We start from the raw sequence: 18,476 nt of genomic DNA on the forward strand, positions 1-18,476 counted from the left end.
AAAACAAAAAAATTATATTTTGGAAGTTAATCTAGTATCAAAAACATTCGATTCAGCATGACACAGTCCAACTGGAATGCTTTCGGTTAACCGACATTTTGGTCGATTGGCTTTCAGATAAATGACGCTCTACTGTATTAATAATTTTATTAAATATTTTGTTAAATAAATTAATTTAATTCAAAAATTTGTCTAATTATTAATAACTACAGGTAACCCCCGTATAACACGGTGCTTTTATAGCACGGGTTCACTCTAACATGGTTCAGGAATTGGGTAAAACCATGGTTAAACATAAAATGTAATAAAGGGTGCATTCTTCTATACATCCGCGTAACTCCACGCAAGCATTCTAATTTTTTTCGTGGCTACTTTGAATGATCTTTCAACAAATAATTCATTTAATGGTTAAATTATACAATTGGGACCCTTATTTTGTCTCTAAAAGCTCATTTTAGAATTATAGATTCCTCCACAGGATACTATCGATAGTGCAAGTGCCACCATCTTTCTTTCACCGTCATTCCTAAATGCCTACAAACAGCAGCGCACTCCCGTNATCGATCTTAATGGAGCATATATTGAAAAATAAGCATCATAACTGAAATTGTTTTTTAATACTATCCTTTTTCCACAAACTTTTTGAAGCCCCCTCACAAATCCTCCCATGTAATATTTATTTAAAATTTTTTTTGGGAAGATAGTAAGATGTAAACAAAATTATCATTACTCAAGTCCAATTTTGTTAATAAAAAGAACATTTTTATTAATAAAAATTTATTTTTTTTCTAACATTATTCAACTTGTTTGCTTTTCAGAAGCACAACTTATGTGGATGAGAATAGTTGTACAAGCATGTGAAACAATAAATATTTTTTCTTCTACAGCAGCAAGAAGATATACATATGTCACCAGAAAAATAAACTTAATTAACGATTACAAATACATTTATGTTATCATGTTAGCATGAAATGTCAAAGCCATCTTTTTATTGCTTAGCAAACAAAAACACTTAGTCATTTTTTAGCCTAAATGTGTGTATATGTTGCCAAATCAAGTATATGAATATACAGAAAATTTTTTTGTTTTTAAATAAATATAAGAAATTTAAAAACACCAAGAATAAAATGAAAATTATATTTTTAAAGGAAAAAATAATATATTGATACCAATGATATTAGAAGCACTAACTTACTGATTACAAAACTAGTGCACCTCCACAGAGCCGATGGCCACTCTACAAATGACAAAAATGCTGAAAATTTTAAGTAATCATGCAAATTGTCAACCTCAATTTACCTGCTTAATTTTCAGTAGCTTAGCATGTGTCAATCATTAGAGATGCACCATATCATCACTGAGTTTGATCAAAATCAATGACACCAATGTCATGTTTCCTCATGAGTAAAAACTCAGCATTTCACATGGGAGATGTTTTTTGACATAGTTTAATTACATTTATGTACAGTAAGAAACAGAAAATTTAACAGATTTTGGCTTGAACACTTAATATTATGTGTATACTGTTAATACCATATAGAAGAAATTCATAACCATTTGATCTAAATAGGACACCCATATTATCAATACAATGTCATGAATAAACATCAACCGTATGCCGAAAATCTATCGGGCTAGTTTAAGGCTAATTACCAAATCAATTACGTAACCAATTTGGCACTAGAGGTAAGCGTTAGGCGCCATCTCTTATTAACATTAATCATTATAAATAAATTAATTAATTTAAATAATTTAGAACCGCTGGGAGAAAAATCGGCCCTGAGCGGGACTCGAACCCACAACTCCTGCTTACTGTGCAGATGCTTTGCCAGTTACGCTATCTGGACCTCCAGTCCGATCTCCTCTTCCAGCATATATAATCTAACTATATAACCATCAACGGTTATTACAACGCCGGCTGGGGACACATTCAGTGCCCACGTCCCACACCGTCAATGGTTATATAGTTAGATTATATACGCTGGAAGAGAAGATCGGACTGGAGGTCCGGATAGTGTAACTGGCAACGCATCTGCACGGTAAGCAGGAGTTGTGGGTTTGAGTCCCGCTCCGGGCCGATTTTTCTCCCAGCGGTTCTAAATTATTTAAATTAATTAATTTATTTATAATAATTAATGTTAATAAGAGATGGCGCCTAACGCTTACCTCTAGAGCCAAATNAGCACAGTGTATAACAAGATAACTGAACACTGAAGCACATATACAGTAGAGCGTCGTTTATCCGAATGTTGGTTATCTGAAACGTCAGTTATCCGAAAGAATTCCAGTCAGCAAATTTAAATTTTCGTTAGTGCTGTGGCACTGCAATCTTTGGCTATATCTTGGTCTACTCCAATATTTTTTTGTTGATTTGTGTGTTTTTGCTGGCAGCACTGGCACTTTTGTGTGGTGTTTTTCTGAGGACTGTGTGTCGTGCTGAATCGAACATTTTTGATACTAGATTAACTTCTAAAGTATCATTGTTTTTGTTTTTATATTTTTCAATATATTTATTTTGTTTGTAAAAAATAAAAAAAATTTTTAACGATACAATAGCCACGATTATCATTTTAAAAAGTTTACATTAAGCTTAACATTGATGAAAATTCAACACGAAGTGACACGCAACGGAGAAAAATTTCAATACGGAATAGGTTAATATATTTTTTCATACATAATTGGTTATCCGAAAAATAAATTATCCGAACAACCCCAGTCCCCAATTGATTCGGATAAATGACACTCTACTGTACTAAAAAAATTCCCATAAATGCATTGCATCAGAATAATAAAATAAAAAGTGCAAAATACAGGTTCCTCATACAACATGGTACTTCTACAACATGGTTTCATTCTAATACAGTTTGAAAATTAAGGATATCTCCTGTACAACACAACTTCCAGTTTTGCTCTAACATGGTTTTGGAAATTCTCCGTACAAAATTTTACAAATTTGAATTTATGTGAAAAATTACAATTTTTAAGAAACTTCATTATTCAATATTTTTTTTATTCAAGTAAGCATGCATATTGTCTCAAATTTGCCCATGGATTTTAGAATATTGAAATTTTCAAATTATTTTGTGCTTTTTGTCAGGTTTACTTTAATGAAAACTGATAGTGCAATTTTTTTTTCTTGTCCTAACTTTCCTATCAACCAGATGTCATCATTGTTGCTTTCAGACTTTATCCCTTAAGATTATCACTGTGTTTTCTTTTTATAGATTAATTTTTGTATTTAGTAAAGTTTATTTAAACATTTTTAGGTAAGTATTATTAAACTTTTTTAACCATAGTCAGGAGTTGGCAGTTTGTCAAGTGAGAAGAGCCAAATTGTCATGAAAACAGGATAACAAAAGTACCAGAGAGCCGCATATATGTATTGATAATATACATATGTATATTACATATATGCAGCTCTCAATAGACAAATTTTCCTAGTTACTAGGCGAATTTGGCTATTGGCCAAATGAATAATAATAATTTATATTGTTAATTTAAATGTGTGAAATACGACACACGACAAGGGCGCCTCTAGTGGCAGCTTTTGGCATAATGTTACACGGACGGACAGACATGTGGGTTTTATACATGTATATAGATATGCTACCACGCACTTGCGACTCATATTGATCAAAGCAAGTGTGGTCATGTGCAAAGAGGCTAAAGAGTGCTAGAGAGTATGCCGTACGAGTCGAAGTTTGTTCAGCAGCTCTATCTCATAAACTCATAAGTTATTAGGCTGCTTGAGATGAGGTGAAATTGGAGTTTATGTCCGAAGAGCCACAAACGTCTATGCAAAGAGCCACATGCAGCTCGCGAGCTGCTCCTGCTGACCCCTGACCATAGGTATTACATAGGTAAAAACAAAACACAGTGGTATCTCAATACTCAAATACAAATTCTGAGAATAAAGTCACTCAGTGCTTGAATGAACAAATGTGATCAGCTATAACAAATTTTTGATTAATAACATATTTTTATTTTGTCAGCCATAAAAACTTTTTATGATAAAAATAAAAAATATGAAAATGTTGCTGATACTTCTGATCAAGATCAATAAAAAAGCTGAGATGACAATGACACTTTGTAAAAAGAAGATGCTTAATTAAAATTAATATTAATGCATAACAAAGTACTTTTAATTGTGATTGTTAATTAATTATTGTTGGAAATAAATTAGCAATTGCTTTAATAAACATATTTCTCTTAGTAATGAAAAAGAATAGATAGTATACTTTGCTAACTTCTGGAACATAAAAATACATTTTGCATTACTCCTTTGTTTTGTATAGACGGATTTGCATAACACAACACTTTTTCAGAACATAACTACCATGTTATATATCTGTAAGTGTTTTAGAACAATACTTTACTTTTATTGAAAAAATACATTGTTTATTTTCCTTTGCAAAAACAAAGGAAAATAAACAATTTATTTTTTCAAAAAGGTGGAATAACTCCATTTCTTTATTGCTAGATTCCTGATCCATTTGAGTAGAAGACTGTGATTGCTGTCTCTAACACAGCAAATGCTTCAGTACACATCAGACCCATTTTGTTCTGTTCTTGTTTGTCATCCTCTTCATCTATTTCATTTTTGACAGGCTTACTAGTTTCACTCACACATGCTTAAATTTCATCATAAGTAAAGACTTGAAAACCATCATTAATATATATGTCACTTGCCAGTCGTTCATATTCATATGTTTATCAAAATCTTCAAATCCAAAGATTGATTTAACAAGTTCATAAATTTCTTCATAAATACCTTGATCCATTGGTTAATCAAACATTGTGATATTTAGTAGAAAATATATTACTTCAATGTTGCATTTAGCACATCATCTGAGAGATAACATGATGCATTGTTGATCAGTAGAAGCACTTTGCCATGTTTTCCTTCATATCCACAATGCCTTTTAATACTAGGTTTATCATTCACAAAAAGATCAAAGTTCATCCATGCATTTTTTTGTGCCTTGTAAAATATAGGTAAGATAAGATGCAAGCAATAATTTTGAAACAATGAGGATTTTTTTTAATACTTCCCACCAGTAATGGCAATACTTGAGTACCACCAGCATTTGTGCAAACCAATGCAGTGATTTACTCTTTGCTAACTTTAAAGCTAAGCATTGCAGATCCTGTCCTAAAGCCAGTGACTATTGGGGCACACCTTCCAAATTACCTGTTTCAACTGCATTGCAGACATCATCTTTAGAATATTCCTTGCTTTCCATAAGTCTCATTAACATTTACTTGAATTCATAGGTAGCCATGTCATTGCAGGATGACTCTCCTTCAATGTGAAGTTCTCTTATGCTTTGTAATTACTTGAAGTTTCTGAGCAAACCATTGCTGGCTTTGAAATCAGGGGCATCCCAAATGATTGTTCATGTAGAGTGCCTTTTCACATAACAAAGTGTCCAATATTGGTTTCTCATTGCTCTTTCTTTGAAGGAATTACAAATGAAATATGCAGTTAAGTGTTGTATAGTGCTTGGATCTTTCATTGTTTTTCTTTTCTTACATCTATCATCAGAGTCAAATCTGACAGTAAATTCTAAGATGGACCTTTGTGATCTCACTCAATAATTTTCCTGTTTTGAAAGATTGTTATATCTAATGTATTTCAACTTATTCACTTTTCTATCACTTTAGTCAACTTTTCATCTCTTTAGTAGTATCAAATTTTACTGCCATAAATTAATGTTTTTGAAATTAAATATATAAATTATTCAAAAAATGTATCCATGATTTTAGATATTGCATTTTTTTAACAAAAAATACAATTATGATACTTTAATTTGATTACTAGACAAACAAAATTTGCAATCCAGACAAAGATATTTAAACAGTAAACAACTCTTGAGCAAATAGATTGAAACAGTAGTCCACAAAATAAATCTAAAAATTAATTGTAAATTTGATTTCAAAATAATTTTATTTCTTTATTTCTCAGGTTATTTTTATTTGATGTCCATTTTCATACAGACATACCCTGTTTCTCCGAAAATAAGACAGTGTCTTATATTAATTTTTGCTCTCAAAGATGCGCTAGGTCTTATTTTCAGGGGATGTCTTATTTTTCCATGAAGAAGAATTCACATTTATTGTTGAACAAAAAAATTCCCAAGTCTAACTTAAATGAGTGTGACGTAAATCTGGTCATGTCGAACTGAACTTACAAAGTTCCCATGCTGGAGTGGACTTCCTACTCTCGCTTCAATTTAACCTTTTCATAGCGTCGACATCGGGCTCGATGACCAATTAGTGCTTACTGAACCGTAGCACTATGCAAATGTGATGTGGCGTGATTCCCAGCCAACCAATTAGTGATCACCAGCTGTAACGTTATGCAAATATGTGATTCCCAAGCCATAGTCTTATGCAAATCATGCTGTGTAGCATGATTGTCTGCTGACCAATCAGTGGCTGTACTTTCAAAAAGTCAACGGCCACTTTCAACCATCTGTCGATGACTGTTATGACTAAAAAAATTTTGCTAGGTCTTACTTTCGGGGGAAGGTCTTTCCCCCACAATTTCACAATTCAGCAAAACCTCTGCTAGGCCTTATTTTCAGAGGATGTCTTATTTTCGGGGAAACACGGTACTTTATAATTAAGATATTTCTTTCTGCAACAAATTGAAAGCCTCAATTTTTGTACAAATCCAAGATACANCGATCTTAATGGAGCATATATTGAAAAATAAGCATCATAACTGAAATTGTTTTTTAATACTATCCTTTTTCCACAAACTTTTTGAAGCCCCCTCATATTTTTTTTATTAATGAGGTTTGCAATATTTTAATAATTTTGATAATTTACACTAAAATATTTGAGTTGTAGAAGATGTAATAAATAAAAATTCATGTTTTATAATTAACAAATTAATCTAGAAAAAATACTAAATTAGTCTTCATTTCAGTTATATTTCCCATTCCATTGTAATCTAAAGAAATGGTTAATTTAATTTTTCTAACTAGTCCAGATTAAATAGCTAAAATCAGGTAAAGCTAGTGGCATAACTACATATGAATGGGCAACATTTCCAAAATGGGCCTCCATTGGGCTTTCTGTAATTTTTTTTTGAAATATCTCTATAATTTTATGTAAATTAAGCTAAATAATTTATTCATTTTAAAAACAGTAAAGGATATTAGTACACTGTAGGCCTACTTACTTTGTGATGAACATTGACTGCCTGGTTATGAAAGGTTTTTTTCTGAAGTTTATTGTAGCAAATATATCCATTGCTTTGGAAAAATCTAGTTTCTCTTGCTTCTGAATTTTCAATAGAGAGTAAGGGTGCGACTATGCAGATGCGAATTTAGTAGCAAATGAGCGATTGCAAGCAATATAGTTCTTGCAAAGGAAACCATGCACAAGAGAGAAGCATCGCTGGCAAGAGCAAATTTCTGGTTCTCGCACATATTCAACAGGGTTTGATATTTATCGCATCTTGCCTCTTCTCGCCACATATTCTTACTCGCTTAGAAAATTCACTTGCTATTGTCTGCATAGTTGCACCCTAATGCTAAACTACTTAGTCTCTCTTCATCTATTGAACTCAAATAGATTTTTATAATTTTAGCTATTGCGGATAGAGTAAGAGGCAAAAGACACATAGCCGCTTTGAACCATGCAATTGCATGGATTGCACAAATGGTAGTTATATCATTGGCTAAAGTGAAATCTTTTTCATGAACAGTGAAGAAAAACTCAAACTTAATTAAAATTAATTTTAACATAAACATATTTGATACCTCTCGAACACTTGTGCTTTCTCGAATAAAAAAGAAGTCTAAATTTCCCATGTAACGTTCGATCTTACCACTGGGAACGTGGCTTAATGGTGTCATTTCTATACCAAAATATTCTCTAAATGGAACCTGTTTATAAGAAAAGTAATAAATTATTATTAAACAAAATATATTGAAAATGATAAATATTGCAATAATAATTACAAGCATTACTATTGTGAAAAAAAAAACTTGGAAATACAGTAAAACTTCTCTAACTCAAATATTTCTTTAACTCAAAGAAAAAGCATTCAATAGGTCTCAATGGAATGGTGCAGGAATTTAACATCTCCAACTTGAATTTCCTTAACTCAAATTTTCTTCAAGTCAAAGGTTTCATGATCGCCCAATGCCAATTTATATTACTTTCAACTTCATGACTTGAATTTTAATATTTATTCTATCCAAAGTGATCCCAATTATGATTTCCATGAAATTTTCAGACAGTAGTCATATCTACTGTCCAACACCCATTTGTAGACAATGTTCTAGTGCAAAGTGAGAAGACTTTGCACTTTATCTCAACAAGATGTACCTGCAAAACTGTTTGATTCCATTAGCTACATTGAAGATTTTGCTGAAAGGTGTTACTTGAGCTGTTTAAAACAAAAACTATCAAAGGTTCTTTACATAATGCAACAAAGATAAAAATACAAATCTATTCAGAATTGGCATTTTTCATTATTGTTCTCTATCTCAAATAGTCTGTAACCCACAGTTTTTCCCCGTTCTTTGAAGCTTCGAGTTGTAATGAATTACAGTAAAACTTCTCTAACATTATAATTTACTATTTCCAGAATAACTGATTCATAAAACACATTAAGTTTGTTGATTTGCATACGGACTATTTGTAATATATCCACAATAATACAATACAAATATAATTGTAAAGTTTATAATCAGTGGTGGCTTGTGACTCTAATGTATGAAAGTGCAATTTAATGTAACAAAACACCTAAACCTAGAAAACAGTAAAAAATATATACAGTAGCGCGTCGTTTATTTGACAGCCGGTTATCCGAAACGTCGGTTAACCGAAACCATTCCAGTCGGCAAATTTAAATTTTTGTTAGTGCTGTGGCAATGCAATCTTTGGCTATATCTTGGGCTACTCCAATATTTTTTTTGTTGATGTGTGTGTTTTAGCTGGAAGCACTGACACTTTTCTGTAGTGTTTTTCTGAGGACTGTGTGTCCTGCTAAATTGAACGTTTTTGATACTAGATTAACTTCTAAAATATAATTTTTTTTGTTTCTATATTTTTCAATATATTTATTTTGTTTGTAGAAAATAAAAATAATNTGTCCTGCTAAATTGAACGTTTTTGATACTAGATTAACTTCTAAAATATAATTTTTTTTGTTTCTATATTTTTCAATATATTTATTTTGTTTGTAAAAAATAAAGAAATAATTTTTAATGATACAATAGCCACGATTATTATTTTAAAAAATTTACATTAGACATAACATCGACGAAAATTCAATGCGAAGCGACACGCAACAGAGAAAAATTTCAACACATGATAGGTTAATATATTTTTTCGTACATAATCGGTTATCCGAAAAATAAATTATCTGAACAACCTCAGTCCCCAATTGATTCGGATAAACGACGCTCTACTGTATAGTACTATTAATAACAAGAAAAAGATGTTCAGAAATATACAACTCTCAAAACAATTCAACAACTGTAGAAATAATTATCAAGGTCTGGGCCCAACAAGGTAAAACATCAAATATGTATTTGTCATAAAAGCCTTAGTCAAACAATGTTTTGACTAACTTTTATGACAAATACAAACTAAGACTACTCTATTTTAATGGTTTATCTGTGTTTAAGAGATAATTTGAAAGGGACTGCAAGTTTTGTGATGGGACAAGTTAAATGCTTATTTTAAATTCTAGTCATAAGTTAAAGTTGATTCACACTGGTCAGTGGCAGGTAACTAACCGACTAGACTGACAAATATCCATTTGTATGTTTGCTAGAAATGATACAAAGCATTTAACTATACTCCACACTGTTTTTACAACCTTGACCTATTCTAATGGATCAAGATTTAATTTTTTAATAAATACATGCAATTAAGATGTATTAAACTGAAGATTAATCTAAAATACAAGAAGTTTATTACTATTACTGAACTTTTATTTTTATTACAGTGATAAATAAATAATTTATTTTTGAACAGCAAAGAGTATATTCAGCTGATTTTTAATAAATTTGTTAAATGCAATAACTGAATGTTCACATATGTTCAACAAACTAAATTTAAATGTTTACTTACTGTTTTAGCTCTTAATTCCTCTTCAGTTCGATGAACATTAAGTAGTGGCAAAACTTTTACTAAAAGTCTCCACCAACTCCAACTGTGAATGGCTAAAAATTTTCGAACATTCCTCTGAATGCATCGGATAGCCATATCTTGAACCTGTATCATAAAGTTTGATCAATCTAGTTAAAAATTTATATAAAATGAAATATTAAATTGAAAAATTTTAAGTAACTTTAAAGTATTANTTATTATTACAATTGACATAATTGGAACACACAAAATTGAATTACTGGGATAGCCAGTAAGTACAGGAAAAAATTTCTCAGTAGCCACTTTCTTGTTAAAGCTACATACCACATCTTCAAGCACATAGTAGTGAAGATAATACAAAAACACGCACTGCGCTAAGCTATTGTCTTTGCTAATGCATGCACAGATTGAAAGTTATTTAATACTTTAAATTTTATACAAATTTTAGTTTAATTAATGTAAACTGTATTTCTACATTACAAAGTTAAAAAATAAAGCAAAAAGCAGGTAATGTCATTTTTAGTTTTGATTTTGTTAATTATTATTTTGAATTAAATTTAATAATTTTAATAATAAGCCAAATCGGGTTTTGAGATGTTTGTATGAGGTATATGTATACAATAGAGCGTCGTTTATCCAAATCAATTGGGGAATGGGATTGTTTGGAACATGTTGCATGTTTGTTGCAATGGTGATAGTACATCCCAGTCACACAAAGCATACACCAGTCTTTTGGAAGTGTTTCTTTTTCGGATATCCAATTATGTATGAAAAAATATATTAACCTATCCCATGTCAAAATTTTTCTCCGTTGCATGTCGCTTCATGTTGAATTTTCATCGATGTTAAGCCTAATGTCAATTTTTATAATAATAATCGTGGCTATTATATCGTTAAAAATTATTTCTTTATTTTGCACAAACAAAATAAATATATTAAAAAACATAAAAACAAAAAAATTATATTTTGGAAGTTAATCTAGTATCAAAAACATTCGATTCAGCATGACACAGTCCAACTGGAATGCTTTCGGTTAACCGACATTTTGGTCGATTGGCTTTCAGATAAATGACGCTCTACTGTATTAATAATTTTATTAAATATTTTGTTAAATAAATTAATTTAATTCAAAAATTTGTCTAATTATTAATAACTACAGGTAACCCCCGTATAACACGGTGCTTTTATAGCACGGGTTCACTCTAACATGGTTCAGGAATTGGGTAAAACCATGGTTAAACATAAAATGTAATAAAGGGTGCATTCTTCTATACATCCGCGTAACTCCACGCAAGCATTCTAATTTTTTTCGTGGCTACTTTGAATGATCTTTCAACAAATAATTCATTTAATGGTTAAATTATACAATTGGGACCCTTATTTTGTCTCTAAAAGCTCATTTTAGAATTATAGATTCCTCCACAGGATACTATCGATAGTGCAAGTGCCACCATCTTTCTTTCACCGTCATTCCTAAATGCCTACAAACAGCAGCGCACTCCCGTTGCAGAGCGACCGCTATTAACGAATGCACCCACAAACTGTTACCAGTTGATGATGCTCATGCTGAGATCATCACATAAAATGAATAATCCTCTGGTAAAATATTTACTTAAATAATAAATATTTTACATGGATCACAATAGTAACAACAATAATAATAATAATAAATCCGATTTAAATAAGGATTTAACAACATGTTTTTTTAAATTTTGGAACCTAACCCCTCTTTTCACATTAGTTCTTTGTTTCGTATAACACGGATTCGCATAACACAGTAATTTTTTGGAACATAACTCCCGTGTTATATGGGAGTTACCTATATATAGTACAAAATAATTTTTTTTAAATAGCAGTCTAACTGCCTACTTTGAAAAATAATTATTGGTACTTATGGGTTAAGTGGACACCAGTCGGAAATAGCGTTTTTTCCGAATAATGCAATTTGTTATTTGTCAACAATTATTTTATATTAATTATTAATAGTTAGCAAAACTGTAAACTAAATAATCTGGAAATTAATATGATTTTTATAGAATATTTAGGCTTAGTTGCTTGTTTCTGTATCTGTAATGATTTATCAACAGAAACAAAACAGGAAAGCAACACTTTAATGTTTGAAATGGCAAAATAAACAGTTAATTACCTATAAATCTTCTAAGACACAACTTTTTTATGCAGAAAACAGTACTTCATAACTGATATTTTCAATCTGATTAAAAAATCATCTTCAGGTTTACAAAAATTCCATCAAATGGTGTAGATTTAATGGTTAACAACACAAGAAAATAGAAAGTAAGTTTTAGGAATGTTGAACATTTCAAATTTAACCAAAATAAAATACAATAAAAACAACATAATTAAATATCAAAAATACATAAAATGAATAAGTAATTATAAATATGAGGTGAGGATAAATAAATAAGTTTCAGTGGTCTGGCATATCTATATCAAATGATTTGTAAAAATGCAGATTACATTCCACGGTAGAAAACATCTGTCATCTGCATGGAATGTTTGTCGCAATGGTGATAGTACATCCCAGTCACACAAAGCATACACCAGTCTTTTGGAAGTGTTTCTTTTTCAAGCATGTCTGCTGTATTGTTGAAAGGAAAATATGGTAGAAATTCAAATGTTAGAGAGCTGGAGCTGGACTAGCAAGAAACTGCAAGCTGTAATTTGGTACAAACGAGTTAGAAGACAATCCAGAAGTGAAATTCACAGGTTGAGATTTACTGATAGGCTGCAATGTCTAAACAGGTGATGTGGAAATGGTGTCAAAAGTTTTCCAGTTGGCAAACAAGTTTGTGTGATGAACATTGAACAAGCTGTTTGACCTCTGAGAAAGAAAATTTTGAACATTTGAGTTATTTGATTCAAGAAAACAAAAGGATCAAAGTGCATGAGGTAACAATGATTAGAAATCTCCTTTGGCATAGCTCACATCATCTTTTGGGAAGCACTAGGATACAGAGAAGTGGCTGAAGATGGATGTCTTGCTGGCTCACAATGCTGTCATTGTGATTGAATGAGATTGTGTTTCTCATTCATTACTGGAAAAATGGAAATGACTGGACTGGAGAGTGACAAGAGAAAACATGTGGGCTCATAACTTTTCCCCAAATCAAAAATTGCATCTATCCTGTAGAGATAAACCTACAAGTTCTTCTCTGAATAAGTTCAAAGTGACAAATTGTACAGGAAAAGCTCTTTACTGTCTTCTGGAATGCTTGAATGCCAAGGCAGTCCTCCTCGCAGAATTTTTTTATCATGGATCAATTGTCAATGCTGCTTGTTAATGTGCAACCTTCCACAAGCTGAAATCAGCCGTCAGGCAGAGTGTAGAGAGTTCAGACGGAAAAGACATCTCTACTTACATACTTTTGACCAGAATGCCATCTGTGGGAAATACCCACAACACAAATAACAAAATTAAAAAATATTAAAATTACATGGATCACAATAGTAACAACAATAATAATAATAACTATAAAAACAATAATAATCATCTCTTTTTTTTTTCTTTCTGAACATTCAGTAACTGGGTTGAGAGCAATTACAACATCTGCCTTATAGCCCTATCTAGTGCCAAGTGATGTTCACTTGTTGAAAAGCTGCAAGAGGAGCACTTTCAGAACATGATAATGTCAGAGCAAGGTGTGGCACATTTTGCATGCTCTAAACTAGATATTCTTCACAAGGAAATTTCTGGTACTGCTACTGGTACACTGGTGAAACAAATGTTTGGATACAGATAATGATGTCAAAAAGATAACAGATGGAGCTATCATTCTATGTTGCACATTGTTGTAAATAAATTCTTATCATCATACCAGACTACTGAAACTTATGTATTGATCTCCCCATGTAAATAAATAATAAAAATAATAAGTTACAAAATATATAAATTTCAGCCACAAGGGCAAAGAAAAATAAAAGTAAAAAATAAGTGTAATAAAGAATGTCCTTGAACGTTATGAAATGTACAGTACATAACATACCCTCCAAGCAGTCTATATAGTTATTTCCTACTTCTGTTTTTTATTGCCCTTAAGAGATTTATATAAAAAAATTCACTACTCACCACACCTATATATCAAACACAAACACTGAACCAATTTGCAGTGTGGAACGATCAACTAATCCTAAAAAACAAACATTTTCGAACCCCTTCTAAAACCTGATGAAGAGCCCAGAAGGGGTTCGAAAACGTTTGTTTTTTAGGATTAGTTGATCGTTCCACACCGCAAATTGGTTCAGTGTTTGTGTTTGAGATTTATATATTCCATAACTTAAAAATAATTAAATAATAAAAATCATATTTATTCATTTTATGTATTTATGTTATTTTATTGTATTTTATTTTTGTTTCAATTTGAAATGCTTGTTGTTCCTAAAACTTATATTATACTTGCATTCTTAACCATTAAATCTACAATGTTCCATGGGATACTTTGTAAATCTGAAGATTGCCTTTTAATAAGACCAAAAATATTAATTATTAAATAATTTTTGCTGTTTAAAAGGGTTGTGAGTGTCTTAGTTGCTCAAGTTGTCAACTTTCTAAATTGAATGCTAGTAATCATCTTGCTTTCACTAGCCACTGCAGAGGCACAGGGTACATGGTAGGGCGAGTTACACAAAGGTTTTATTTTCATTCATGCATTTTTCTGCAGGGTGTACATCACAGTTTATCCACCCAAAATTACATTAACATTCATGCAACATTCTTTTGTTGCATAACATATAAGTGCAGCAACAAATGATTTGGTATTCATCAAATTACCTGACATTACACTTATAGCCTTTTATGTCTTTGAAATATTGAAATAAGACCTTGGAAATCAATGTCTGAAATCTGTTTATAATAGTGGAGCAAAGTAAATCGTTATTTTCAATGTGCCTTTTCATAATGAAATTACAATGCCAAGCTGGAGTGCAAGCACAAAAGAAACAATGTGTATCATAGATGTGGTAATGCAGTTATCCAAAGTCATATTATTGTATTTTCATCCTCTGATTATTATTTGTATTAGATTAGATGTTAACTCAACTTCGACTTGAGAAAATAAACTCTTATAAATCTATTTAATGTAATTTTTCAGTAAAGATTAAAGAATAAAATTTGACATGGTAACTTCTATATAAGAGGCATTGATGCTATTAATGTTTTGAGTATAGAACTCAAGAGAGTGGAGAGATAGAGAGGATCACACATACCAGGTGTACCAGTTAATAATGCAGATTTTTTAATCAAAGAAAAGACGATAATTTCAAATGAAACATCAAAAGTGCTTTATTGAAAGTAATGTCCATCACTAGCTACACATTTCCCCTATCTTTCAGGTAATTTGTAGATATTGTCCCAATAGAACTTTTTTGTTTTGAGGCAAACAATTCAGAGACCCATTTTTCCACTTCTTCATATGTTTTGAAGTGATGCTAAGAAAGTGTGCATGCCATCAATTGGAACAAGTGGAAATCAGAAGGAGCAAGGTCTGGTGAGTACGGCAAATGGGTTAATACTTCCCAGGCAAGATCTTTCAATGTGTCTTTAACTGGTTCCAAAGTGTGTGATGGTACATTATCATGAAGCAAAATTACTTTATTGTGTCTTCTGGCCCATTCTGGTCATTTTACAATCAAAGCATGGTTCAAATTGTTTATTTGTTGTCAGTAACAATCAGTATTAATGGTTTCACCTGGTTTTAGAAGCTCATAATACATCACACCTTCCTGATCCCACCAAATGCAAATCATTGTCTCTTTCCAAAGCAATTTGTCCTTGCAGTATCTTGAGATGGGCATGTTTACCATAAGCATCCCGAAGTATATGATAACCACAATGATTTCTTCACAGCAGCACTTTTCTTCAAAATAATGAATTAAAACTTCCCACAAATGCTTTTTTTTTGGGGACAAAATTTGACATATTTAAGTGTAAAAATATCTATGATTTTACACTCTTGAAACTGTGTCGGTGATTATTTGTCCTTTGAACACTATACAGTGTAAACACATGAACACTTGGCAATCTTCACCTTAAGTTTATTCAGTTTTTAGTTGAATTGATCTCACCTTGTACTTTGTCTACATATCTGCTGTCTTCATTTTTGGTCATATGCATCTTCCTTCGATGACTGTTGTCGTTTCTGTTTTTTAACTTGTTTTTACTGGATAAACTTAAGGTGAAGATTGCCAAGTATTCATGTGTTTACTCTGTATGGTGTTCAAAAGACAAAAAAATATCTATGATGCTAACACAATCAAGAAATTTGTCATATAAAGTTTTAAAGCTTGTAGTCAATTCAAAACAATGGCATACATATCAAATTGGATATATATCAACGTATCTGTAATGCCAGCTATCGAACAAATTCCACATTATTAACAATTACACCTGATAGTGGTATCTTGAGAATAATCAGACTTAATAAAAATTTTACTCTTTATTGACATTTATAATATTTTTAAAAATTCATCTCTACCCACAATATTAAATCTTTTTTCGTTTTTATAATAATTTATAATATAAAAGTTACTTTTTTAATAACATCTCATAACTGATGGCACATTCACAATTTTTTTTAACTTTGAGCTAGTGTCATAGGATTTTTTAAATGAATATATTTTTTAAATGAAGATTTTTATCATAATTCAACAAAATTACTCCTTTTAAGTTTTTGTAATTACTTAAATTTTATATCCAAGTACTGCAGAACCTTGCATAACAAGCATAATTTGTTCCAGAATCTCACTCATAATGTGAAACAATCATTAATTAAATTAAGCAAAACAATTTTCCCATATGAATTAATGAATGTAAAATACGATTGTGTTCCATGCCTAAAAAAAAAATACTCAAATATTTTATATATAACATTTACTCTAACAAAATTATACAATATACATTGTTAAGGAGCGTGCATTTTCTAGCACAGAATAAACCAACCTGGAATGCGAATTTGATTTGCAGAAAAAGAAAATCATAGATAATATATCCGATAAACAGCCAAACAATATGCCAAATTCTTAGGCTATGTAAAGGCTATAATTAAATATTAAAAATTAATTTGACTAGAGGTAAACAGTTATGCTGCCATTTTGTATTAAATTTAATAATTATAAATAATTAATTTTTAGTTTAGACATTTCTAAAATTTAATTTGGAATTGATCATCCGATAGTTTTTTAATTTTTTTAATTAATCGATTTTATTATATATAAATTTAATTAATTAGGGGGGGTCGGAAATCGCAATTAATATCTTAATTTTTTAAAAATATTTAAAAATATAGGCGTCGCTCATATTCACCCTACTTTAAACCCTTGTCCTCCCGAGACGTCTGAGAATGCCCCGGGAAATTGGACTCCAGCTGTTCTCAAGGTCATCCAGTTGTGTAAACAATGACTCATCGGTGTTAAATTTCGCAGAAAGGCAAGACAAAGGAACTTAAACTTTGAAGCTTTTTCTTCAAAATAAACGCATTTCTTTCGTTTCTTTTCAGTTTTAAGTATTTTTAATGTATTTTTTATGCTTAATTACATCATAATTAATGACAGGTGGTCATTAAGGGGTAAAATTTAATATGAAATGACAGCATAATTGCCTCCCTCTAGTCAAATTAATTAATTTCTAATATTTAATTATAGCTTTTACATAGCCCAAGAATTTCGCATATCATTTGGCATGTTTATTATATAACGGGCTATGGTTCTTGATGTTTATACATAATATGTGTGAACACAAGTTTGGAAAAATGTGTGATCAGAAGTGAAACTAAGATGCTAGCAGAACAAGTGCTAAACACAGACTGATGGAACATGCACAATCCGGGACTTCCCCTCTTTTCGTCACTTGTTACGCAAATTACTCAGTATGCAAGGTACTCATTAAGTGAGGTTCCACTAAATATAATTGAAAAGCATTTGATTTCCTTCTAGTCTCTTAGCCTCATGTTTCAGTGCCAGCAAAGTCCAACAAGAACTCTTACCAGCTTATTTTTCCAGGCAACATATAAATGGTAAAAGAAAGTCTCTGTTATATGTTTTGATGACATGTATCTGATCCTTTGTTTTCTTCTAAACAACTCTTTATTCTATTTCATTCTCAAACTCTAAGTCCACAGAAGTTACCAAATTCCCTGGTGACTTGTTTTATTTTAAACAATAATTTATCTAATAAATGTAATATAAACTATATTCATTATATATTTTGAATCAACCAAACAATCAAGACACAAAGTATTTAATACAATATAAAATTATATTATAATGATATATCAAAATTTTTAATCAGTAAGATGAATTGATTATAATAATTTTTTATGAATTCAAAAATAGTTCTAAATTGTTAA

At 30.9% G+C, this 18,476-nt stretch overlaps 1 protein-coding gene across 1 annotated transcript in view; it reads right to left on the reverse strand.

Moving 5' to 3' along the window:
• LOC111632041 (C2 domain-containing protein 5-like) overlaps window positions 1-18,476 on the reverse strand; it is a 142,279-nt gene that overhangs the window by 16,644 nt on the left and 107,159 nt on the right. The window contains exon 16 of the mRNA XM_023376396.1: window positions 7,513-7,898. Coding sequence (XP_023232164.1) covers window positions 7,513-7,898 — 386 coding nt within the window. The remainder of the gene's footprint in view (window positions 1-7,512; window positions 7,899-18,476) is intronic.

The sequence above is a fragment of the Centruroides sculpturatus genome, unplaced genomic scaffold, assembly GCF_000671375.1.
Source record: "Centruroides sculpturatus isolate CEXI.00-Female unplaced genomic scaffold, Cexi_2.0 scaffold658, whole genome shotgun sequence".
In the NCBI taxonomy this organism is placed as follows: Eukaryota; Metazoa; Arthropoda; class Arachnida; order Scorpiones; family Buthidae; genus Centruroides; species Centruroides sculpturatus.